This window comes from Strix uralensis, chromosome 5 (assembly GCF_047716275.1).
Source record: "Strix uralensis isolate ZFMK-TIS-50842 chromosome 5, bStrUra1, whole genome shotgun sequence".
Classification (NCBI taxonomy): domain Eukaryota; kingdom Metazoa; phylum Chordata; class Aves; order Strigiformes; family Strigidae; genus Strix; species Strix uralensis.
Genome location: NC_133976.1, coordinates 76,655,440 through 76,681,468, shown reverse-complemented (window position 1 = coordinate 76,681,468; position 26,029 = coordinate 76,655,440). Strand labels below are relative to the sequence as shown.

The 26,029-nt window shown below is 41.8% G+C and overlaps 1 protein-coding gene across 1 annotated transcript in view; it reads left to right on the top strand.

Moving 5' to 3' along the window:
* TMEM178B (transmembrane protein 178B) overlaps positions 1–25,329 on the top strand; it is a 226,866-nt gene extending 201,537 nt beyond the window's left edge. The window contains exons 3-4 of the mRNA XM_074871793.1: positions 7,524–7,661; positions 24,775–25,329. Of these exons, the coding sequence (XP_074727894.1) occupies positions 7,524–7,661; positions 24,775–25,025 (389 nt within the window). The 3' untranslated portion in view covers positions 25,026–25,329. The remainder of the gene's footprint in view (positions 1–7,523; positions 7,662–24,774) is intronic.
* Positions 25,330–26,029: the final 700 nt, after the last annotated feature.

Sequence of the window (26,029 nt, the reverse complement as noted above, 5' to 3'; positions counted from 1 at the left end):
TATATTGCAGTGCTAAAAGCCCAGGTAGTAAATCTGGAGGGAGAAAGACTCTTCAAAATCAGTTCTTGAACATCACTGAATAAGTAGAAATTATCAACTTCAGGTACTTTCTGAGAAAAAAGGTCTCTCCAGAATCAGAGAAAGGGAGGGAATGGCTTGGAGTAGGGTAGGGTAGGATAGGGTATGGTAGAGTACAGTGGAGTAACGCTTTGGTATAGGCTCAGCTACTCTGGCGCACTACATAAGGGGTTGTAAGGGCAAAGCTTGTTGTTTCCTTCCTAGTCTGCTGTCACTCAGAGCTGAGTAGCAATAGCAGATAGTAAAATACCCTTTATCTTCTCTGGCCAAAGTTTCTTCTTCAGCAGAAGGGGAAATAGGATTGGAGCAAAAGGCTGCACCCTTCTATGGGATGGTATTCACAGACATCTGTCTCCCAAGACCTAACATAGGTTTTCTGCCTTCTACAATAGAACTGCATCTGATGTGTCAAATTTCTGCAGTGCAAATGTCTCCTTTATGCACTGATGTCTCTAATATCCATATCATAAAGTCTCTTGCAGACAAATTCATTTTTTCAGTGACACAAGATGCTTTTTCTTGCCTTTTCCCCCCTGCACTTAAACAAGCTTTGTTTCCTTCCTTCTCTGTTGCCTCCTTAAATCTCTCCCTTATTATCTAGGGGTTCTCTTTTGTCTCCCCTCTGCTCTACACAAGCAAAAGGCAAGAGTAAAATCAAGACTTGATATTCAAGCTCCAGATGGTGCTTTCAGCCACTGCAGAATTTCTTGAGCCCCTATAATTTTCCCAAATACCAGAGGAATTGCTTTCAGACAATGGTCTGGGACACTCCCTCCCTCTGTGGTGCTTTAGGTTCACCAGAGACAAGAAATTGCAGTGTCATGTGGAGTTTGCCATTTGTCAGCATGAACCTCTGAAGGTGTCAGCCTTTGTAGAAGACAGGACTTTATTGCCCCTCTGACTCTGTGGGATTTCTTATGAAGGCAGGCAGGCTGAAGTGCCAGCAGTGCACACCTGGCACCTTGCTTTTGTGTTGTTTCTGTTTTAAATACCTGTAAGAACACTTAAGAATTCTGATGGAGGAAATCCAGATAGATGGTCTGTCCTGACAAGAATAAATCATGTGTCAGTGTGTCCATTCTACACCCTGTCCTGAGGGACATGTTGATTAGCACAGACCACAGCCAGTTTGTGAAGCTTCCTATCAGCATTTCCATACAGGCGAGTTCATACATGCTGGCAATGAAAACTTCACACTCCATCACAAAACCAACAAACTCTAGTCAAGAGAACGTGATGGGATTTTTTGGTTTAGGAGAAGTTATGCATGTATCTTATAAACACCATTGCACTTCTTGTGATAGGAGGGCTCACCTAAATCCTTCAGAGTCCCAGTGTCTCTTTTTGTGAGGACCTTCTGCTGCTCTTCTCTCTGCTTTGAGAGGGTTGTGTTTTAGTGTATGTGTTTGTGACATGCGTATTTCTGTGTCACTCTCTGGTGCAGAGTACTTAGACATAAATATAATCCACTGTTACTTTGTTGAAGTGGGTTGCACTTATTGTGATTGTAAATCAGAGAGAGTAATCTTTAAACTGAAGACTGGGTTGCCATATGATTCAGTAAAAGGCACTCAGAGATTTTAACTGAGTCTCAGGTAGACTAATGCATATTTCTTTTCTTATCTCTCCATACCTGAAGCAGAAAGAAAAGATTAAAACCTCACCCTCTATTTGCCAACCTCATTTAAAATACAGTTTTAAGCTGTGCAGAGAGAATCGTAAGAGCCAGAAGGTGCCACTCAAAATCACCTGCATTAATACTCACCTGTTCATTGTAGCTGGGAGCTGTTAGGACTGGCATTCAGTAAGATGCATCTTCCAATTTTACATCTTCCCCCCCGTGAAGTTTTGGGATGAGGTAAGAGAAGGGATGATGTCAGAGAAAGGTACCCCTGCGCTGCTGATTCTTTGAAAGAGAAGTCATTTCAACAGAGCTTAGTGAAATCTGGTAAATTGTGCTCTTAGGCTCTGTGCAGTTCTTGAACAATTTCCAATACATATATTTGTTTGGAAAAAGATGATAAAGGAGTGATATAGACTCTTTTCAAGTCCAAATGTTTCTAATCCCACACTGGTAAAGACAAATGAAAATGAATCTGGTACAGGAGGGTATAGATCAAAGTGACCTACAATGAAGGATGATGCTAAAGAATTATGCTATCCCAGTCTATTTCTGCTTGTGGCGATACTGTATTCTGACATTTGGTCCCAGAGGGGCATAGAAATACCTTTGTGATTTCCTTTTCAGTTTCCCCTTTTGTTGGGACATCTCAGGAAAAGATGGTGCTATACCCAGAATGTCTTCTAAGCTGTTCTAGCTATTCTGAGTACAGACTTCAGGATCCTTAGTCCCCATGGACCTTTCTCTATTGGAAGAAGAAAGGAGGAGATGTAGGATGGACTATCTGAAACTCTATTTGCACTTTCTGATGGTCTGATAACAAGTACTGTGGTTTGATCTGGTAACAAATGTTTGAGAACAAGGAGTTCTGAAAGCAAAATCAGTGCTGTGTGGTTAAAGGGCTGACCAGAAAGTCTGATAATATAGATGCAATTATGTGCTCCTCCAGAAACTTTTCACCTAGTCATGGGCAGGTTGACCGTTCTCATCTTGGTTTCCCCATCTTTCACAAGAGGCTCATATTTTTCCTTCCTCTATGTGTTGTGAGGAAAGAAATCTCTAATATTTTGGAAGTATTATTAAACTTCTCTGTCGAAAGGAAGATGGAGAAATATCAACATGAAAACCAAGCCCTTGCTTTAGAAAGATGACTTGCAATTTCAAGGAAGAGGACAGAACATCATAAGTCAAAAAGGCATTTTGAAATTTTCAAGAAGCAATGCTGATTCAGAACATGTTATGTTTGCAGCTGCTGGGGTGTGAAACTTCTTCCACAATGTGACAACCAGCATGAATTACTTCATTGCTCATAACAAATACAGATGGACAGATATCAGGGTGAAATGAAGGACAGGGTCATTTGCAAACTGACAGAACCTTCCACCACATGCTGCTTAGAAATAAATGGATCTTAATCAGCTCTTCCACCTTTCTTTATCTTCAGAAAGCCTTTAGAGTTAATATTCTCCAGCAGAAGACTACAATGCTTTTAGGAAATGCGTGTTGAGAATCTGTCTCTGTTTTAAGGAGGTTGTCTAAAATGCTAATGTTCCTCTTTTCATCACGATTCACGAAGCTCGTGGCTTTCAAATTTACCATTTCAGTTTCAGTCATGGGAATTGGATTACTTCATCCCCTGTCCCTTCTCCAATGTTATCAATCAAGAAATTTGTTGTTTCCAGCCTACATGAACATGATGTCTGTATTCCTTGCCTGATGATCCACATTGTTTTTGAGTCAGGAATGAGTTCCTTGCCTTTTACATGCAGCAGCACCTGTAGCAGTGCTAGGCATGGAAAGGACTCCCAAGGGGAAGATACTCACACATAGCTTTTAGTCTGTTAATATAAAATAGAAAATGGGATGAAGATGTTGTCTCTAAAACATGATTGGAAAGATAATAATGCACTTTCACCCACAAATGATGGTGACACCTAAGTCCATGTAGTAGATCATTGAAACTACTAGTCATACAGGCAAGGCATTGAAAATCAGCTTCTGTATTATAGGTCTTAGAGAACAAGCAATGTAACACCTTCCTTACTTGCACCCTGTAACTACATTTCTAAAAGTTTGGGTTACTAGATGGTGGAGAAGAGGGTTTCATAGTACCCCTGCAATCAGTGCACTTTGCTACAGTGTGAGAACTTGGGATGGGTGTCCAGGAGAGGATCAGCTGTAGAACCAGCTAAGCAGTGCACATGAGTGAGCTAAGATAATGTACATTTGCTGTTGCAGTTCCCATTTGGCTGCATAAGATTCAACAATGCATTTTGCTGGCGTAGTCACTCCTACAGTTGACTGAGACTGTTATGCCATGGTCCTGAGATGCTGTGGTTACTCAGAGAGGTTTTTGAAGAAAGAAAGAGTGTAGAGAACCATTCATTTCGTAGTCCAAAAATAAATAAAGCAAATTCAGAAAAATGAGACAACAAACCCAGGATGTGCTCAAATGTCATAAAGTGGTATTACATGACAAAGCATGACCCCTTTTACCTTTGCAGGATGTATTCAGGAAAGGTCTTACCAATGCCAATCAAACTCAGACAAAACCCCATCAATTTGTACTGATGAGCTATTGTTTATTTATATGGCATCCCTTGCTTCTAAATTAGCAGAAGGAATTTATATTTTGCCTCGAGTACACCACGCAAATCTTTGCTTTTCTGCTGTCCTTTCCATGTCGAGCACCACAACAACAGAACAGTAATCATAAAAAGTACCACTAATAGGGGTTTGTGTCCAGAGAACACAGGCTCCTGTTCCCTGGCCGTCTCCTCACTAAATAGCCTGAGGGTAATGATTCGGTTACATACATTAAGTACTTTCCCACAAAAGAATCACTTTGAAGAGACTTGTTCCCAGCACTGACCTCAGCTTCCTGTGGGCTCTGACAGGTGAGGAGCACAGGGAAGATGCTGCTGGACAAGCATAGGCTGTTTATGAAACCAACTTTGCAACCCCCTTTCCCAGCACTGCCATTTGCAAGGGCTGCCCTCGAGGAAGGTTATGGTAGGACAAAAGACAAGATAGTTTTGAATAGAAAAGAAACTATATTTTATTTACTTCAGATAAGCCCTAATGGATGGTCTTGTGAGGAGCAGATTTGCAACTGGTAATCTTAAAATAAGCACACTGAACTTGCGAGAAGTAAGATTTCGTAAAGAATTTCAGTTTTGAATTCTTTTATATGTGGTATTAAGTGTGTCAGATGTTAGCTTTCTGTTTTTTTCAAGAGATAATGTAAGCCCAGAGTTAGGATGCTGATGGATTTTGCTGTGTTGTCAGAAAGGGAACTTCAGGTTCCATCAGGAAGAGAGGACAAGTGAAACAAACCTCAAAATTGGACGTAGAAGTCTTGGTCCTGCTACTTCAGCTCTTCTGTTCAATGGCAAAATTCACACGGATTTTAGTGGGGTCAAAACTGTTTCTTATTTTGGTATATAGGATTTGGGGATGCTTGTGATCCCCTCCGGGACCTATGAAAACTGGTTCCATCAGCTAGTCATTGGGGTAGGTCTGAGGAGTTACTGGCATCTTGCAGCTGAATAAAGCTATTTAAATTCAGCTCATTAAAAGCAGGTTGTTAGGGTATGTTTCCATTAGGACAAGCAAGTGCTGTTACCCAGAGTCAGCAGTCGCAAGTTAAAATGGAAGGGTTTTGTAGAGCTGACACAGACAGCTGTGCAGCGCTTCTCAGAGACGTGTTGTGCTGTTATTGAAGATGACATAGGAAACAATAAACATTTTATGTTTTTATCAATCTTTCAAATTGAGCCCAGGCCTTCACAGACTGAAATGTTGGAAGACACTCTGCCATCAAAGATGCCTACATTTACTGCTTGTTTTAGAAAGCACTCTTAAGAAATTCCCAAGGAACAGATACTAGTGTTGCCTGTGGGAAGTACGAGTCTCTGCAGGAGGTGCATTTTTTTTTCTGCACCAGACCTCCTTGAACATATTCAAATGCTTTGTGGGGAGCTTTTGTTTGTTTTTTTATGGGACAGTCACAAACCCTAAGATAAATATATTAATTTTAAGATGTGTATCTTGTTAAAAGGACCCTGGTGGGCTGAAGGCCTGGTAATCTTTATGTTGTCGGAGGGACTCCTTGTAAAAACCCATGATAATCTACAGGAACTGGTTGTAGTTTCAAGGGAGGGGTTGCGTTCTGCAACTCCATCTTGCATAAGAATTACTATAATAAATGCTGCCTTCCACTGAGTCAAGTCATTCGGTCCCAACATACCTTTAGACCTTGTGGACACTTAGCATTTTGGATAAGGAGTTTTATAAATCTCTGATGATGCTAATTTACGACTGTTCACAAATTTCACTGAATCAGCACTGCTGGTATTGGTGGTCCTTTAGATCCACTGTGGGAAAAGGGTAAAAAATAACAGAAATTGAGAAACAGTCAAAGGCCAGCCAAGGAGAAAAGCTGCCACAGAGACTGGTGGATGATTCACGGTTTTCAAATCTTCCTCACCCTGTCATAAGCATTCTGTTTCTTGAAAGAAAATGAAATCATTGCTATGCAAAAAACAAAAAAAAAAAAAAAAGAAAAAAATTGTTTCAAGAAGGAAGCAAATGTTTGGAGAGCTGACTTGGCTGGAATTTTCCCTTCACATATACACTTGCCATATCACTGCTTAAACTTTCTGTGCATGCATGAGGGGGGACAGGGAACAATCAAATGTTAGTGAACATGCCCCCATCTGTTCCATTATTTGAGGGCGTAAAGATGCTCTTTAGCTCTCATAGTTCTTGCTATTTTTGTTGCCAGGTGGTCTTCCTGCCCAGATTTCACATCAAAACAGCTGTGAAGACTTTTTTCCCCAGCACATGCAGGAGGAGGGATCCCAGTAGTCCCATCCTTTTTGTAGCATTTTTGCAGAAGGCAAATATGTGAAACATCCAGGTCTTAATTTAAGAGTTTCTTACATTAGGTCTTGGGGATCTTTTTCCTTTATTTATGAAATAAATGCACCCATGTCAGATGTGGTACTCAGTCCCTACCTGCAGAGCACAAAATGCTTCACTCTACCCCCCTGCCCTCCTCCTACTCTCAGTGTTCCCTGGAGCACTTAAACATGTCCTTGCGAAAAATCATCCGACAAGGTCACCGTCTAGATACCAGAGAGGGCAATAAAGTGTTCTATGCCCCAGCTGTGTATCTGCAGTGCATTTATTATCTCTGACACCAGGATATCTGTGTGCCTCACCATCCTGGAGGTACCAGGTTTCACACACACACCACTGGACAGCAAAGCACTATGGCCCAACTTACACATGGGAAGCTGCAGCCCAGAGGGGCTCAGTGACTTTGCCCAAGATCACACAGGGGGTCAGAACTGAAGTGAATCCCCCGTCATGTCTGTGCTGGAGCAAAGCACCGCTTTGCACGTGAGTTTGAGCAGGTACATCCCTTGGATGCAGTGGAGTAATGGATGGAGATGAGAAGACAGGATTTAAAGAGACATTGTGCTAGTACCCAGAGACTAGAGCTATTAGGCACAGAGTTGCACTGAGGGCATTTTACAGCTTCTAGTTCCTGAGCAAATTGTCACAAGTCACTTGGGTGCATCTGCACTGAGCTTCACTGTGTGGTGAAATGGTCACCAGCTTTTTCTCCCCAGGCCAAGCTAGTATCTTAACGTATGGATTGTGCTCCCTCTGAACCATCCTTACTGAAATCATCCCATGCCAACACACTGAAGACTGCAGATCAGGAGCATTTTGGGTTAAAACTGTTATGAACCTCTGATTATGCTAATTTATCACTGTTCACACACATGGGTTTTTTCTGTCTTCCCCACTGCAGATCTGCGCAGGATGACAGCTGGCTTCATGGGCATGGCTGTGGCCATCATCCTCTTTGGATGGATTATCGGGGTGCTGGGGTGCTGTTGGGATCGAGGCCTTATGCAGTATGTGGCGGGGCTTCTCTTCCTCATGGGAGGTAAGGATGTTGGTGTTTGAAGAAATGTATTTTCCTTGTTTTCATGTTCCCTCTTTCCACATGTCTCTCCTTTTCTAAGTCACTGAAAACATGTTTTCAGACTTGTTTTAGGTGATCTGGACTTGGTTTCATTCTGAGCTCCTTCTGAGTACCTCAAGGATAACCCAACCATAGTTACATGTCACTTCTATCACAAAACAGTATCGATAAGACACAGGACTGGAAATGGCCTTCTGAGTTGTTTAGTCCAGTGCTCTATTGTTGCAAATAAGACTGTCACCCTTAGCCTTAATAAGCTTAATAAATTTAGTAATAAAAATCTGAAGATTATGCAGATGTTATTCCCACCACTATCCGATTCCATAGTGGGACACTGTACTTTGATAACGAGAAACTGGGCTCAAAGCTTTAACCTATATTTATTCCTCATCAGTTGTTCTTGAGTCAAATGTAACCTTTAGTTTATGTGTCTCCTTTCTTTCTCTGATGTACCTATGAAGAGAAACGGTATCCTCTGTTTTCCTTTTCCCACTCTACATATGGTATTTCTTGTAGACTTTCCTCTGTAAGACCAATTATCAGTCCAACAGCCCTTTCTGTGACCTGTTCTTGTTGGTACTTGCCTTTCTCAAATACAGATGAGAAGGACCATTCCCAAACAAGGTCCGATCAATGCCTGGTATAAGTGATGTGACAGTTCCCTTTCTCTGCTGGAAATCCTTTGCCTGAAGTATTTTGTGGTTGTATTTGCCTTTTTCATGCTATGTCACACTGGAGACCCACAGTCATCCTTCAGTTGGATAATACATCCAGGCCTTTCTCCTTCTTTGTAATTTCCTGCTGATGATCTCCCAATTTACAGCAGAGGTTCTGTTTATTACTCCCCAGGTACATGCCCTGGCACTCTGTGCTTTTGAGCTTCTTCCCATTTCTACTATACCAGCCCTCCGGGTCATCAGCAGGTTTCATGGCACACAGTTACTTGAAATGAAGGGTGTAAGAGTCAAGTCCCAAACACGGTGCAGGGTGAATGTCTCAAAGTGAACAGCACCACTTCTGTTCTCTCTTCTTTTCTCTGCTGGTGGTTTTTGTTTGGCTGGGGTTTTGCCCCCCAGGCAGATCATCACTTCGATGCATTGGTCGCCTGTTCATCTGTACTGTGGTGTGACACAGCTAAGTGTGTGAAGTACAGGAAAGCTTCTGTAGTCCCAGAAGAGGAGTTAAGTGCTCGAGTAACAAGTAGTTATGTTCCAGAGCTGTTGGTGCTGGTGACAGAGACATTAGGTTTCTCAGTGCCCACAAACACATTTGAAGTCTGCTAGTACCTTGTGCAAGCACATACTGGTCTATGTGTGGATGTCTGTACATGGTTTGTTGTGGGTGTCAATACTTTATGGGCAATGGGTCTGCCAAATTACCTTGGTATTTCTTATGTAATTAAAAACTTAGTTTGCACAGGGGGCTATTTTGCTCTAATATGCGACAACATTCAGATTAAAACATTAGGACTATACTAAGTAAATACAGAAAACTTAAATTTATTAGAAATTAGCTAAATCTTATTTACTAATTGGAAATTATCACTATATATGGGAGAGTTTCTAGCACAGCTGCAGAGATTACCTATTGGCTTAATGCTATTTGTTTGTCAGTGATTTGAAAGATGGCTGGTAAAAGTTTTCAGGTGAAATAAGACTCAGTGGAACCATGCATAATGGGATGGGTCACTTATAGCTTACAAAGCCATCTTTTGGTGTGCTCAAACAATATGCGTTTCAATGGAGACAGATCCAAGGTCATGCAGCTGGGAACAAAAAGCATCAGTCATCCTTGCAGAACGAGAGGCTGCCTCTCAGAAAGCAGCGGCACTGAAAAGGTCTCTGGGATCATGGTTGCTGGGATCATCCAGCTGTGCAGGAGCTCTCAGTGCAATGCAGCTGCTAAATGTGCCAGTTTTGATGGGAATATGCAATAAGACCATGATGTGAGGTTACTCTGGGCAAAGCAAAACTATTTCTGGACATCCTAATCTGGTGTCCATACTGAAGAAGGACGTGGAAAGATTGGGAGAGGTTTGCAGAAGACCTGCAAGAATGACTCAAGGTCTGAAAAACAAGGAAAGCACAGCATGCCGCAAAAAGCCAGTTGCTTGAAACTGTTTAACAGAAGGTTTATAATTGACTTGAACACAGTGTGGAAGTACCTGTGCAAGGAGAACCCATCTGATAGTAGCATGCTCTTTGACTGCATAGACAAAATAATAACAAGATCCAGCAGTTGGAATCTGAAACTAATTGAAATGAGAGGCACCAGATTATTTTATCTGCCAAATTCTGTCAAGATGTGTGATATTTTAATAAAGATGTGTTGGGAGGAGATCAAACATTTTCTGCTCCAGCATAAACACGTGGATGAGGGTTACAAAAGGTTACTCTCTTTCTTGTTTTGCACAAGTCGGTGGCAACTGCTATACTTTTCCTGATTTAACAGAAAACATGCATAAAGTAATATCTACAAACTGAAGCAGTCAGTTAGTAAAATACACAACTAGAGCCATCTAATCTAAAAGTCAGTAGCTATCAATGTCTTCAGACTGTGTCATAGGTTACATAGTCATTCCTTCTACAGCCAAGGAGTCTTAATTTGAACTTTTTTATTGCTGGATGGTGTTTGAATACAAAGCTGTTACTTCTGTCATGACATAAATTCTGTCAACATATCATCCTATTGGTCCTCAAAATGCATGGAACCTGAGTGCCTTAGTTTTGCCTAACTTTTTCTCTGGTCCAGTCATGAGAAAAATGCTTTGGGAGGCTTATGACATCTGACCGCATTGCAGTTGAGAGGAGACTGTGTTAAATTGGTAGCTATATAATCAGCCTGAAATTTAACTTTCCCTTCCATTTGCAATGCTGCTTGTCTTGGCCATGTTTGTAGCATTTGCTCTGTTTTAATTTGTAGACAAATAGCTCTTCTGTAATGCTTAAACATTCCTGGCTTACCGTATCTATGTGTTTTGTCCCTTATTGCCTATAATTCTTTAAACAGGAAACCTCAGTGGAGCACTAAGAAGTGTGTTGTGATAATCTAACAAGACCAGACGTGGTTTCTTTGGACCTCTGGTTCTTTATTATACTTACGGAACAGTCTTCTTGCTAGTCCATGTGGCAGTGCCTAATAAGGACTTGCTTTAGTATGCTTGATCTAATTTCTCAAGCAAATTGCTGAAATAAGTAATTTGTGAAATGCAGGCCGTTATCTGGTACTAGCTCATCTGGAATCCAGGACATGTAAACTGTGATTTAGAGTGTGTTTTACACTGTTATTCAGCACGTTTTGTATCAAGTTAAAAATTATTAATAATTCATCTTTTCTGTTTAGTCCAAATGTATCTGTATCAACAGCAATCACAGGTCTCTTATGGCTTCTGAAGTTCTTGTGCATAATTTTCTGTATTTATTGTAGAATTTGTACTTGGATTCCTTATCTTGAACGACAGCATTTGCCTGACCACGGTAGGATTTTTTTTTCAGTCCCTCACCTTGTGCAGAGCCAGATGGATACTGCAAATTATGTTTAGTATTTTTGACCTCATTTTGCATGGTGGTACTATTGCATAGCCTCCTGTACCCAGAGTTGCACTATCTGTTGTAGTTTCATTTCAGTATTGTCGGTATGATTTTATCCTACAAGGTGGGAGAGTTTATTGTTTCAAGAGTTTCTCCATTTGGAAATGTGCTCTTAAGTTTCACTAAGACTAGTTCATTTTATGCATCTTATTTGAGACTGTTTAATTCTATTACAGAAGTGGGTCATACTCAAATTATACATGACCCCAAGCACATCCTCCTGCAGCTTCTTGTGTTTTCTCTACATGCAAATTATTGAAAATCTGTGCACCAATAAAAGCTCCATACTGGGCATGATATCTAGTAATTCTGTAATTTTATAATAATTTCTGGAACGTTAGAAACAACTGTAACACTGCTTACAAATGTCAGAGTCCTGTGGCAAACCTGATGCTGTCATGCTCATCAAGTACCTAGTAGTAGTCCAAAAGGAATGCAGTTAAACATCTACCTGAGGAAATGCATGTGGGGCATTTTATGCGTTGTGTTTTGACCAAAGTGTATGTACTTGCACCAAAACTATGCCTGTGCTTTTTGAAGTCTAGATGTGACCTCCTCATCAGTTCCCATGAAATAGTGCTCACATTTTCTGGCTTTGAATGTATTCAATGACTTGTTTGGTTTTACTATTGTGGCAAACCTGTCAGTTCATTTGGTTCATGTCTTTACTCCCTCAATAGTAGATAATATTATTGCCAGGTCAAGGTCAAATTTCAGTTTTACTTCCAACTACAAAGAGTTGGGACATCGTGAATTGGCACACTGGCAACTCTAACAAGGCAAATTCCTCTATCGTCAGGAATTCCTCCCTTCAGTTCTTCATTGTATTGTTTAAGAATATTTCCTGTATCATGGTAAGCAGACAAGCTATATATCCATCTGCGTATTGGTTTTTCCACTGGCTCTCCAGCACATTCATTCACAGAATTTTCTTGTTTCAGCATCTGAGATTCTGCTATGTTTATTGTCTTTCCACAACCATGCAAACCCAACCTCACCACACCTTCTGTTATTGTACTTGCTTTATGAAATCAGCTTTTAAAGACAATCTCTGATAGCCTGTTGTTTTCCCAGTTCAGCTCTGATTTCATTTCAGTCTGCTGTTTTGAAACATCATGTGGCTTTGTTTCTAGTGTTTTCTTTTGTTTCTAGTTTTGAGGGCAGGGCTGACTTTGTACCTAAACGCTCCAAAACCCTTTTCCTTCTCATCAGTGCGTGCCATGGGGAAAGTGAGGTGGCAGGGCTGCCCCGTGGTGGCACGCTCCAGTGTTTTGGCAGTGGTTGCATTCTCCCCTTCCCTTCCTGGTGCACCTTCCCACTGAACTGCTGTCCCTTGTCCCAGCTGGAAATATAAAATAGCACTTCTAATGTCTTGTTCTGGTACTTCAGCACAAAATTATCCCTGGCCAAAGCTGCATCACTTGCCTTTGTAAATGTATTAAAAGACCCACAAAGAATGATGTTTTATCATCCTTATCAGAGCTCTGTCCTTCAGCTACATGTTCATGTCTTTTCCTTTTGTAAGTCTGTAATTTGTATTGAGAACACATTTCAGTGAAATAGTTAGGGGTTTTACTGCATGCCTAACAAGGCAGCCCTTGAGGGAGAGGCTTATTTTGTTCCAAATTTACTGCAAATAAATGCAATAAATCATGTCTGCATTTGTTTACTGTTTTACCTGTTCTCTTCACTCTTACCTGGTCTCTGCCAGTTTTGTCTTGTGACATGCACTTTAGGATCACTTTAGGGTTTTTTCACCATTTGCTAACAGTTTCCTTAGAGAAGCATATAATTTTACTAGCCTTGCAAATATTCATTATTCTTTGCAAATTGAAGTGTGTTTCTTGCTGTAACCTTTCTTTGAGCCAATGATAAATTTTGCCATTAATAATTCAGTCTCTAATTAGTCTATTTGGAAATTATTCCAGCTGCTAAATGCCCTATTCATGTGATTTAGCTTCACCATGCAGATCTGTAATAAAATGATCTGTGGTCTCACATAGCAGCTCATTTCTTGTCTTTGCCTAGCAACATTTTTGCATGAAATACTGGGCTTGGGGCTTTGCTTGGGAGTCTGAAATCCCCTTTTTACTAGAACTGAAAGGCCTGAAAGTCTTACTGTACACATACAGCAGTGCTATGGAGTTTTTTTTCTCTCTGATTTTCTGCCCTAGCATTTGCTTTCAGAAACATCAGGAATTTCTTTCATCCTCTCCTCCTCTCTTCTCTCCAGTGATGATCTACCAGTCCAGGGGATTTGAGCACCATTTGCCAGCTCCACTTCTGCTGCTGATTTGCGTTTCTTCTGACTCACCTAAGAGTGCTGCAGAGGCATTGCTCTTTGCAACCCGTCCATACTCACAGGACATAGGTCAGGGTTACAGAAGCTTCAAACCTTTTCCCACAGAAGAGGTGAACACCTATTCTTTCCAGTGCTGGCTGCTGCAGCAGAGATAAGCAGGCAGGAAAGATGTGTGAGAGGGAAGAAAAAATAAAGTTATGCAGGTATGCTGCCACAATTTAACACTTTATTTCAGATATGCAAGAAAGGATGTTTATTAAAGAAATAAAGAACAACCTACTTATGAATGTATGAGTGCATTCTGTTTTCATATTCTAATCCAGGGAGAAACAACCTTTTATAAATCATTTCCACCTTCCTCCCTTCTCAGAAATATTTTCAAAATATTCCTTCCCTCAGTCCAGGGGTAAGTCAACAAACTGCTTTATTAGCCCCACAGCCAGAGGATGAACTGACTATTTACCCTGAGTCACCTCCTCTTGCCCCTGCCATGCCAGCTTCATGCAGGTCTGTCACAAAGTGCCAGGAGGACGAGGACGCACTCGGGGCCTTGTGCCAGTGCCTGCTAGAGTCCAGCAGCTGCCAGAGCACTACTTGCTGTGTCCAGAAGCTGGCGACCAGGCTGATACTGAGGGATGTAAACCCCATCCGAAAGTGGGACTTCAAAACAGGGCTTGGGAACCCGTGCAGCACAGTTGTCAGTACAGATGTGCTGCACACGACTGTATCCTCTTTCACTCCCCGCCTCCATGAAGAGTCTTGTCTACAAAATCCCCAAGCCTGTGTGCTGGGCTTCCTTTGCCTGTGCTGTGCATATGTTAGTAGATGACAACAGAGGCATCTGTGTATTTGCAGCCATGGATCGTTACCAGCTGTTGAGTCATTTGAGTCCCAAATTTAACTCACTGTACTTTGAAAATAGCACATAGCGGTAGAAAATAAGAGTGTTTATTCTACACAACTGTGGTCCCGCCATCTCAAAATAATCGTTCCACTGCTGAATAATTTAAGAAACAAAAATGGAGTAATTTAATACAGCAAGTGTAAGGCAAATCTCTGTGATTGACATCTTCTAAGCAGTTATGAAGTACCTCCATAGCAGCTGCCAAGAGGAGGCAAAGAGAAAGATAAACAAAAAGAGAAAGTAAAAGACATTTTTCAGAGTTCACGTGGAAATACGGTGGGTCTCACAGGGCACCTAGAATTTCTATTTCTCACTAATAATCAAGGTCTCTACCCATTCTTCAGGATGTTCACTTGTGGTGACATGATCAATCACAACACTGAAGATGGAAGATACTTTCTGTGATCATATTTATTTTTTTCTTTTCCACATTATTCTTTGAAAATCCAGTTTCTTGTGCTTCTTTCCCAAAAGGAATAGCGTTAGAAAGTTTACATAAAACCTTTATTTCCATATGGAAAGGCAAATGCAAATGCATATGTGTGTGCACAAGTGTATGCATACAATTCTTAAGCAACAGCACGTGATCTTTACAAAAACAGAGGTCTACAGGTGGCTGTAATCTGAGCTGTGGAGTTTGGCATAAATATAGTCTTCATAAAGGCTTAATACCTTTTGCCAGTTTGAAAAGTATTTATAATTGAAAAAATGTTGGATCACTGGAAAAAATGAGATGCCAATCATGTTTTAATCCTGCTGGAGATACTAAATTAGTGATGACTGCAGAGGAACTTATGAATTCAGCAAAACTCTTTGCAGACCCCTAAGAATTTATTTATATGGATTGACCTCCAGATGGAGACAAAGGCTGCTTTGTATCAAGAGATGCTGTAAATTGGTTATGAAAGTCTTTGAAGCAAGCCTCAGTGTGACAAGGTCAGTCCCTCCTCTGCCATGCCTCCCACACCACACATATATGCTCTTGTTCCTACTTGTGCCTTTAGTTAAATTTTGCATTATGCTCTAAAGTGATTTAAGGCCTCAAATTGGAATGAACTTGAGTTAATGTACAGCGTTAATAGGTTTTAAATGTTTAAACCTCTCTAAGGCTTGTGATTGTTTAAAACCCTCAAACACATTACAAGGGTGTTGCAGAAGGCAGAAAAGGAGCTGATGAAGGTCTTTATGGACCTGTGATGAGACCCAGAGCTCGGAGCAGCCATGCAGGCTTTGTGCCTTAGTACCCATCAGGCAGTAACGTAACAAGGCCAAGTGCATGCATATTAAGGTAGTAAGAGTTTGTCTATTTTGAAAAACGTCCTTTTTCATCACTTTCAGGATTCGTCAGTCCCTCTTTTCAAACAGCTCTCTCCTGCACAGTTTGTGGTATCCCCCACAGATGGGGTTGCAGGTCATGTTCCTTGGTCCCATTTTAGGCTATGTTTCTGGGGTCTAATGAGTGGTCCTTCTTTTCTTATGTATTTCAAAACCTGGACACTGATGGATACATGTTGAGATGCGTATATATGGATATAGGTATGTCCAGTCCACATACGTGGATAGGACTGGAGGTGCTTCTACATCCTGACAGAGTAACCACTAGTAATCAGTCTTTAGAAATTGGTATCGCCTTCCTTTTGAATGTTATCTAATTTCCTATTTTCACTCTAAAAATAAACATTTAGGAAATCATCCATGCAGACATGCATCCCCCTTGCCATCTTTTGGGGTTTTAATATGATGCCAAGGTGGCCTGTTTAGCATTTCTAAGCCAGGAAACAGTTGCTCAGCTGATGGCATGACAGGCTCACAATACATTATGCTTAAAAGGCCGAGCTAGGGTAGCGTGTTACATCTTTAATTCTATTACTTCTCTATGCTTACTGGTGCACTGAGAACACATTTTGCATTTATTTATTAATGCTGGCACCCATTTTAAAAAAGAAGTAGGAGACTTTCTGGAAATATGAAAGATCACCTACTTTCACTGGATGGGCATCTGTGTGTTACTGTGTACCAGCTACTGAAATGCTCTTTTATAATTTCATGTTATAATACTCCTCACAGAATACTGTTTTCATTAGATGCTATTTTTTCCAATACCTCAGGAATTTATCTGATTCTTTAGGTCAATACCGTCAGACCTAGCCCTGAAAAGCCGGGACCTAAGAGTTAACACCCCCATAAGAGAATGGGGGTGGGATATAGAAATGATTTTTTCAAATCAATAACACAGCTGTACTGAAGGGTGTAGTCATTTAGAGGTGTTTTTTTTTTTTCCTGGAGGAAGAGGCACAAGGAGAGAATTCATTGTCAAGTCCATAGCATTTGATCTCCATGGAAACATCATCAGCTAACTTCAAAGACATCCTTCAAATGTGTTGGATTTTTTTTTCCTGTGGCTTGTTTCTGATGCTCCTAGATGTGCACTTGCACACCGAGGGGAGAAACATCCACACAAGCAATTCCGGCAACCTTGTACCTGATCACAGAAGAGCACTGACATTTAGGAGAAGGAGAGGAAAGGCTTCGTAATGAGGTGCAGAGATCTTATAGCCTGGAGCAAAAGACAGGGCAAGTAGTGTATGTATATCTATAAATTCATTGTTTTTCAGTCTTAACTCAGATCAGTCTCCCTGAACTTGGTGTACAGTAAATAAGGAGTCAGCTCATTCCAGCTTTTCAGCAAAAAGAATTGTTCATATTCCTGTGTGTGTTCATTTTAAGTCAGCTATACTGACTTGTAATTTCTCTCACCAGGATGGGAGGTACTGACAGAAGCATCAGTACCTTCTAGAGTTACGAGAACAGAAAACCTAGCATAGTCTATGAAGGGCATGCAATCTAGTTTGCTGCTCAGGGATGTCAGCAGGTCTTTGGGGGGCTGAGAGAAGGTGAATTAAAGTAGAAGCAAAGTAGGAGAGACAGATCCGACAGAAATACAAAGGACTTTCCCATCCACAGCCCTGGAAAATAAGTTATGTGTATTTTAAAATTCTGTGGCTGTTTCTTATCCCTTAGTAATGTCACCAGGTCTTTGATCTGTTGTTGGCTTCTGAATTCTAATGGCAAGATGCACTAAAGCCAAAGGAAGACAATGAAAACAAAAAGGGCATTTATTATTGGGTTCATTTTTAGAAAAAAAAATGTTTGCTGAGTTGTTTGCATGTCTGGCATCAAAGAGGAAAGAAGACTGCACATGCAACAGAAGGAAGAGCAATACTGGCATGATTTGCTAGACAGAAAGAATTCTTTACAGAGAGGAAGGGGAGCAAATCTCTGTGTGTGGCAGATCTTGTTGTTAAATGCAGAGGCTGAAGCAAGATTTAGATTCACCTTCTTGGCTCCTCAGGTTATCAACTTAGAAAAACAACATTCCCCTTGGACAAATCACTGCTACGCTTGCTTGGTCTAATCTGTCTGGACAGAGTCCAACTGGCCACTGGAAATTCCACAGAAAAAGCAGCTGGACCTGGCAGAAACTAGATGAGTGGGGCCTTCCTTGTTTCTGCCCAAGCTGGATACAGAGACGAGTCATGCCGATGTACTTATGTGGACTACAGATGCTGCTGAGGTGTTTCCTCTGCAACAGGAAAGATTTCAGCACATGATCCTTTTAGCCTCTGCCTGAGCCATCCTGGGAGGTCCATACTAGAGGGGGTGAAAGAAACCTGCCAGCAGCCTCTGCATGTTGCCAAGCATGGTGCTTGCCAGCGCAGGGACAGGATAATTTCACTAACATTTGATTAGGGTGTTTCTTCTTTTTGACATTAAGAGATCCTCTTCCTTTCTTTCCCTTCTGCTCCCAGTGAAATACTGAATCACATCCCACTACTACAACTGGCACAATTTTTGCTGCCTCCTCTGTTGTGGCTGCAAGTTCATGAGCCATTATGTTTGCTTAATGGCTGTAGTCAAGTCACTTTATTACTGCTAGGTTATTTTGGGTGGGTCATAGGAATCAGCATTGCTAAAGTAATCAGAGAGTTATTCAACTCAGGCTTTGATCAACTCCCCTATTTCTCCCTAGTCCATTTTATCAAAACAATGTGCCTTTAGCTAAGTAGTGTTGCTTTTGTGCCAACTCATAACTTCAGAGGGTGCTTGCTCATAGCTGGAGCTCACTGGCTGCCGTAGTGCACAGCATGGGTGTCCACTCCCAGTGCAGTCCCACGCACCGTGGGATACAGTAGCAGAAATGTCACCGTGTGCACATCTACAGCATGCTATAATGTCCATATAGACTGACAGTTGTATCAGCATAGGAAACTGGACATCAGCCCTCAACTGCTGTAATAGTGTTCCGTATACTATACTGATTTACGTGAACCTAAGGATGGTACACATTAAGTATTAGTGGTTGTGACAGAGGATACATAGTCCTCTGGTGCCATAACATATTATGGCTTGTGCAGCAGCAATTCAATAGACAGGCACCGCTGCTGAAGTAACACGCGGCAGGCGTACAGCTCTGGTGTGGTGTGGATGCTGCTGGTACGTTTTGAGGTAGGAGGCCAAAGGCCAAAGCAAACCGCATTCTGACAGTGGCTATAATGCAATATCATAGCATCACTACAGACCCTGCAGTTTACTCTGGCTCGTGGTACAAAATAAAAATGCATTAAGTTCCAACCTACGTGCGTATATGGTCTCGCAAGGACACTGCACTGAATCTCCATCACCCAGTCAGGCTTCTCCTTCCATCTAGGCTTCTTTTTATAAGGGCAATTTTCCAGTAAACCCCTTGCTATTCTGCAACCTATCGGTGATGCTGCAAGCTGCTTCTGCTGGAACAGTACATAATTAAGCAATAATTTATATTCTGTGCATGTTTGCACAGAGCAATAAAGTGTTCTCAAGAGCTGCGTGCTGCTGAGGCGTTTAATCCGTGCACAGAAGGAGTTTACTGCAAAGCTGCTCCCTCCAAAAGGCTTTTGTCATCGCTGTGTTGGGAGGGAATTTGGTTTACTCTTTAATAATTTCATTTGATTGTAATATAATTTGAATAGCTAATGGTACACACTCCACTTTAGGATCAGACCTCATTTTATTTGTTTGTTTGATGTACCTTGAAAACAGTAAAAGCTAGTAGGGTGGAGAGAAAGTAAACATAATATTGTTTCACTTGTGAGATTTTTTTTTCCCATAACCCTATAATAAAAAAGTGATGGTAATACAATAAACAGCACTCCTTCCAAAGACATTAGTGGCCACAAATCACCATTAATCGCAACTACTAGAAGTACTTTAAAAGGTGGAGATTCACATTTATTAGAGAACTGCATGGTTTCAGAGGAAACCTTAAAGTCCATACCTTTGTGTTTCTCCTTTTATCTACTAGTGTTTATATGTAATATTTGACATTTCTATCTCTGAAAAAAAAAAAAAAAAAAACCAGAAGGGGAGAAGAATCAGGTTTTTTTGGTTTGTTTACTTTGTACATCTGACAGCACAGTTAGTTCGTGAGTCATTTCTGCCTGTTGGGGGAAGGGGGAGAATGAGCATCGTTCTGTCAGATGTGGAAGAACTGTTTTCCAAATAACAGGAAAAATTATTTGTAGAGAGGTGGGCCTCAGAGATGGGCTTGTTGCCTGGATCATTGTAATTACTGACTTTTTGGATTTCCCTTGACTTCAAATTGGTGATGTCTCCTTCAGGCTACAGTCAGACACCTCATCTCTAATACTGGGGACGAGGATGTTTAGATGAAGCTCCTGCCAGCGGGGTCTGTTTGCACACCAGCACTATGAAGGCTCACCTTCGTTTGCAATATATCTAAGAAAAGCAGCAGTTCTTGTTTCACAAAACACCACAGACCCTGTGAAATCCCTCAAGCTCTATTGCTGTGGAAGCTGAGCCAGGTCTGTGGGCAAAGGACATGGCATCTGACATTGTTCAGGGAAGCACTAGCGTGAGGCAAAATTCAAACATCTTTGGTCTGGGTGGTTTGAGCCTGTTTGTGTTTAAATTGGTTCACTCACAAGCAGTTCTGCTCTCCCCTGGAGGTGAGGTTTGAAAACTGCAAACGGAGGCATTGCAGCCGGGCTGATCGGAAGGAAAAGGGACATTTACCAAAAAAATAATAATTCTTAGCAGCAGAGGCCCACGGCTCTGTTTGATATAATCACGCTTAAAAACAGCTACAGCAAAGGGCTCTGACTCATAATCCACACCGAATTAGTCTTTGACCAACAATGATATTACCTTTCGCAGCCATCCCTCTTCTGACCATGTCTGCCCCCGCATCAAGGATGGCAGGACCCCAATCTTAAACACTTAAATAGCAAATAAGTTCATCTCTGTCCTAAACAAATTTCCAGTCTAAATAGAAGAGACACTCAGTGTAATGTTTAATATTACTCTTCTGTAAGATATAAGAAGGAAAAGCACAAGCTAGCCATGAGCTATTTAAAAGCTCAGGTGCTTAAACCACTGTTGACTATCGGTCCGTTAGCAGGACAGGCACTGTCAAAACCAGCCCGAGAGGAAGGGTGGCTGTCTGATAAAGAGTCAGGATGGAGGTTTGACTACGTGTCAAACAGCAGTTTCTGTGGCACAGACACAGCTTTACATGAAATTTCATCTCTCACCTGACTGAAGCATTTTGCAGTGACACATGAATTTCCTTTGTCAAAAACGCCACTGTTGCCTTGTCTCATTCATTAGTGTTTCGCTTAGGATGATAATGTATAAATCCCAGCACAAAGAACTTAGCACGTTCTGCTCTCCCCAGCTGCTGAAGGAGATGGTCTTTATCTCCCCCGTCCAGCTTGTGTACCAGCACATCCCCAGTGAGCTCTTATTACTGCCTGTCACTCACACTCTGTGTACCGGTGCCACGGCTGGCCCACCAGCCTTCAGGTCTGGGCATCTGCTTGGGCCAGAGTTATAGGGAGTGTTTTTCACAAAGAAATTAAAGTTTGTATTTCTGCAGCTGCCCAGGGATCTGGGGCATTAGTGCATGTGTAGGGGGGCACCTCATTGACAGCAAGAACCTGCCAAGGAAGTGAATAAGGGTTCAGTTTATTTTCTGGGGAGAAAAAGAATCTCAGGGTTGGGGATGCTCATGATTTGCTGCAGTCCTGCTGCCTCTGAAGTGCTGTGTCCATGGTGCAGGCAGTGTGATGAGCAGGAGCGACAGCCTTCCTCCTCCTGCCATCTCAGCTCCGTGTCTTAGCCAGACTAACAGAGGCTACATTTCCAAGTGCAAGCTCAGTCTGTGCATCACTTCCACGCATGACTCTTTCACTATGATGGCCAACAGTTGTGCAATTTGCAAGGATGATCCTTTGTGTTCTGATTGCCAGTTCATGAGGAAAAGCTACCAAACAGTCATGAGGTAGTAACTGTACGCAGTTTTTATCAGTAACACTCCTGGTGAGAGGCCAGATTAACTACAAGTGGGAACTTCCTTGCTTGGCTGAATACAAACACACAGGACCTGTATAATGGCCATAAAAATTCCTCTAGGTGGTATAAAATGGCACTTTTTGTGTCTGTAATGAATAGCACTAGGGAGGCTGATAAACCTGTGCCGTACAAGACATCCTGCAGAAGCACAGGAGGGTGACTGACTGAGGACCGTACTGTGCATCCTCTAATGTTGTGCATGGCAGTCGTCATTTGTTGTCGTGGGTTTAGCCCATCCTCCAACGAAGGGGCAGGATGGGGGAAGGCTTTTATAAAAGAAGTTTCATTCTCGTGATATACTTTATTCTCTATTGTTGTTACTCGTTCTTCTTTATCATTCATTTGTTATGGGGCAAATACCCTCGGAAAGGTGGAGTGCAAATATATTGGGCACTGTTCGAATACAAAGAGTAAGCAACACTCATTGCATTGAAGAGCTTGGGATCAAAACAGCCAAGACAAAGCGTGAAAGCACGGGGAGTATTTGAAATCCATAGTTATTTCCTTCCCTTTTGTACTTAGCAAATGCAGCTTCAGTCTGGCCGCACAGATTTTCCCACCCACCTCTCTTAACAATCTTATATTTCAAGAGAGCTGAAATTATCATGTTCTTGCTAGCAAAGAAAGGCCTTTCATGTCATTTTCTAACCACAGTCATTTGAAATGAGCCACACAGCTTGGTTCAGAGCACAGTGGCTCTGATGGATCCTTTTTTCCCCGATCCCACAATGTACTAGTCATGTTGACATGTCACACAGGGAACAACTGTGCTCTTGCCAGACACCTTCATGTTGCTAGATAACCTAAGTGACATGGTAAAACATGAAAAGGAGGGAGGGAGACCTTGCCATTTACCCTGCTCTGTGCTTTGAAGTAGCATAGGACATCTCTGAAGACAGCTCCAGAGCCTGGGATCTCACAAGGCTTTTGCAAAAGTCTAGAGCACTGATTGTAGAGTAACAGGGTGCTGGTGAGAGGCGAGAAGGCTGTTTTTATTTAAATAGGCATGGTACCTACTGCAGCAGCTTGCTGGTCCTCCCTGGTACCCTGTGGCACTATCATAATATGCGTACTTGTGAATAACCTGGGCCATCTGGCAGCTATATATAGCATTAGGGAAGGCACCCAGAGTTCCCATATTCCCTGACCTTTACAACAGAGACTATCTACAAGTGGCACTCCAAAACACATTGGAGAAAAGACAGTCCAAATAGACAAAGCAGTGATCAGAAGAAGGAACAGAGAGAGGGCTGTGATGGTGGTCTCACAGCAGGTCCATGATAGAGATTTGCCTGCAGATTTCAAGACCTGTGTGATGTTCCTACTAAGTAAAGGAGGTGGGTATGGTGGAAAGTCCACGCATTTTTTGTGTTGTATATATGTTCCTACAAATGCCTCTAGTTTCTGAGCCTAATTTCAGGCAAATTCACCACATAATCTTACCTGTGTCTTCAGAGTGGGGAGTGTAAAATTCATTTCTTCAGTGCAGCTGCAACTAAAAAGAGCAAAGCAGCAGAGAAACAACAGGAAAAGTGTTGTAGAAGAAAAGCAGGAGCAGTGGCAGGAAGGAGTGGAAAGAGGCAAGGGCACCAGAGGAAAGGAGCTTGACACTAAAATCAGTCTGGCAGTGACTGCTTTGGAGGATTGTGCTATCTTAGGGATGGGACCAGGAAGAGTAGGCGATTCCTCACCAGCAGCGACTGGTGAACAGAGGCAGGACGTGCTGACAGGTAGCACACGTAGCACGCTACTGATTTGTGCATGAACAGTGGGATGACACACGGGACTCACCATGCATGTTACTGTAGCACGTGTCCTGTAGGTTGGCTTTTGTGCGCAGGGCTCTCCAGGCAATTCAGAGAGGTCCACAGAGGGAGGAATTAGAGGGTTAAAAATAAACTACCAGCTTTATGTTGACTTTAGTAGTTACCTCTTGAGACAGGCGCATAGCATCTGTAGCTATCCATTATTTGGTGTGTGGGTGGCAATTGTGACATTTCAGGAGCTCAGAGTTTAGCTTTGATGAAGCTGGGAGCCAAAGATCAAAATTAGACTCATCTGGGTGGGCTAAGGTTCAGCCTCATCTGATACATGTGTCTTTCTGTAACACTTACCACCTGACAGAGTTATGAAGCCTGTCCTCGCAGTGTTCATAAGAAGAAATGAAATATTGCTGCAGAGATGGAAAACAAGAACAGGATATTTTGAAGATTTCCCAACACTGCAGAGGGCATCTAGATTGGGACTGGCGTCATGCGGAGGGTAGAATCTGAATTTTGTGAGGGATTTTAAGATTTTGACAGTGGTATTTAAAAGGGGGGTGTATAATGAAAGATTTTCGATTTTGATATAAGAAAAGTCTGAAAAAATCTCCTGAGTCATTTCAAATGTATGTTTCAACAGAGCCAGAGTATGTCAAGTGTTCTGTAGTCTTTTCTTCTATGAAATCCATCACTGAAAAATTGAAATGAAACAAAAAATTCAAGCTTTTTTTCCCCCCCAAAAAATATTGACACATGATAATTCACTCTGTATTTGTTTAAAGTAAAATTCCAGAAAAATCAATGGTTTCATGAAATATTCTGGTTCCCAAAGGAGTCCTCGCAATGAAAAAACTGTTCCTGTTGAAGTTTCTCCATACAGCTCTGTTCAGCATCAGATCAATATTCAAGGCTCTGGTGGCACTCAGTTCTTTCCCCGTGGAGCTGCTAGACTAAGCCAATTTCTAAACGAACATCTTCCCTTAGGTATTTTCTTAATGCTTGCACCAGCTCTTCTCAGGCAATTTGGAAAGTGGTATGTCTATCACTCTTCTAACTTCTCTTTGTTTTTTTCCTCCCTCCTTCTCCCCTTCCCGCTCTCCTCCAGGAACCTTCTGCATCATTTCACTGTGCACGTGCGTGGCTGGAATCAACTTTGAGCTCTCCCGCTACCCTCGCTACCTGTATGGACTTCCTGACGACATCAGCCATGGCTATGGCTGGTCCATGTTCTGTGCGTGGGGGGGCCTGGGCCTCACTCTTATCTCTGGCTTCTTCTGCACTCTGGCCCCTTCTGTCCAACCTGTCCCCAGGACCAACTGCCCCAAATCTAGACCTGAGAATGGGACAGTGTGCTAAAACAAATAGCAAACAAATACACACACACACATACATATATATATATATATGTCTATGTATACCTATACATGCATATATATGTATATATAATTATATATATATATATATATAATCTGAAATTAATGCCAGTGCCAAGGTAGAGCTGAGTCCAACACGGCACTCACATCTCCACCGGACTCTGTGTTGCTTCGTTCTTTCTCACAGCGATGGGAAAGCTTTTCTCTCACATGGCTCTTCCATCCAACTCTTAACTTCAGCATCATACCTTAGAGGTCGAATGAACATACAGTTGCACCTACCTACTGCCATTTGGGAAGGGGAACAGGGGGTCCGTGTGGGGGATCTGGAACCAGAATCTGTGCAGGACATGGAGGGTGGGGTGAGGGGGACAAAAAGTCTGTCCATTGCAGCAAGAAGGGAAAATGCAAACAGCAAGAAAAGGAACAAATCAAGCATTTGAGCCACCTCTACAACGTACCTCCTCAAGGCCATTATCAGAAACCCATCCACTTTCTTTTTCTTTCTTAAAACAAAATGACAGAAGTCTGCCCTGTCATTGGTTTTGGGGTTTTTTTTTGGTTTTTTTCTTAAAACACAGAAAACAAAATGGACAGAACGTGTGGGGAAAAACAGAAAAGCATTTTCTTTTTGCCTGCCAAACTTTAGAGAGAAGCAAACAAGTGAAAATAATAATAATAATAAACAGATCTAACAAAACCAGAAAACAACAAAAAAACTCCATGAGGACATCTCAGCGGACTTTCCAACAATGCGGTTTTAATCTTCCAGCTGCCTTACATCCAGGCTTACAACTGAGGCTGAACTGCTAACGTAAATGCAGCAGAAGGCCTTTTGAAAATGCTGTGATACATGTGTGTATAACTTTTTCTTCCCTCTTCTTTTATTTATTTTTTTTTAAGAAAAAGAAAAATTTAAAACATTGCAATGTGATTGTCCACTAAACCATCCATGCTGTGTTTGTGGCCCAAGACCGAGGCACCGCA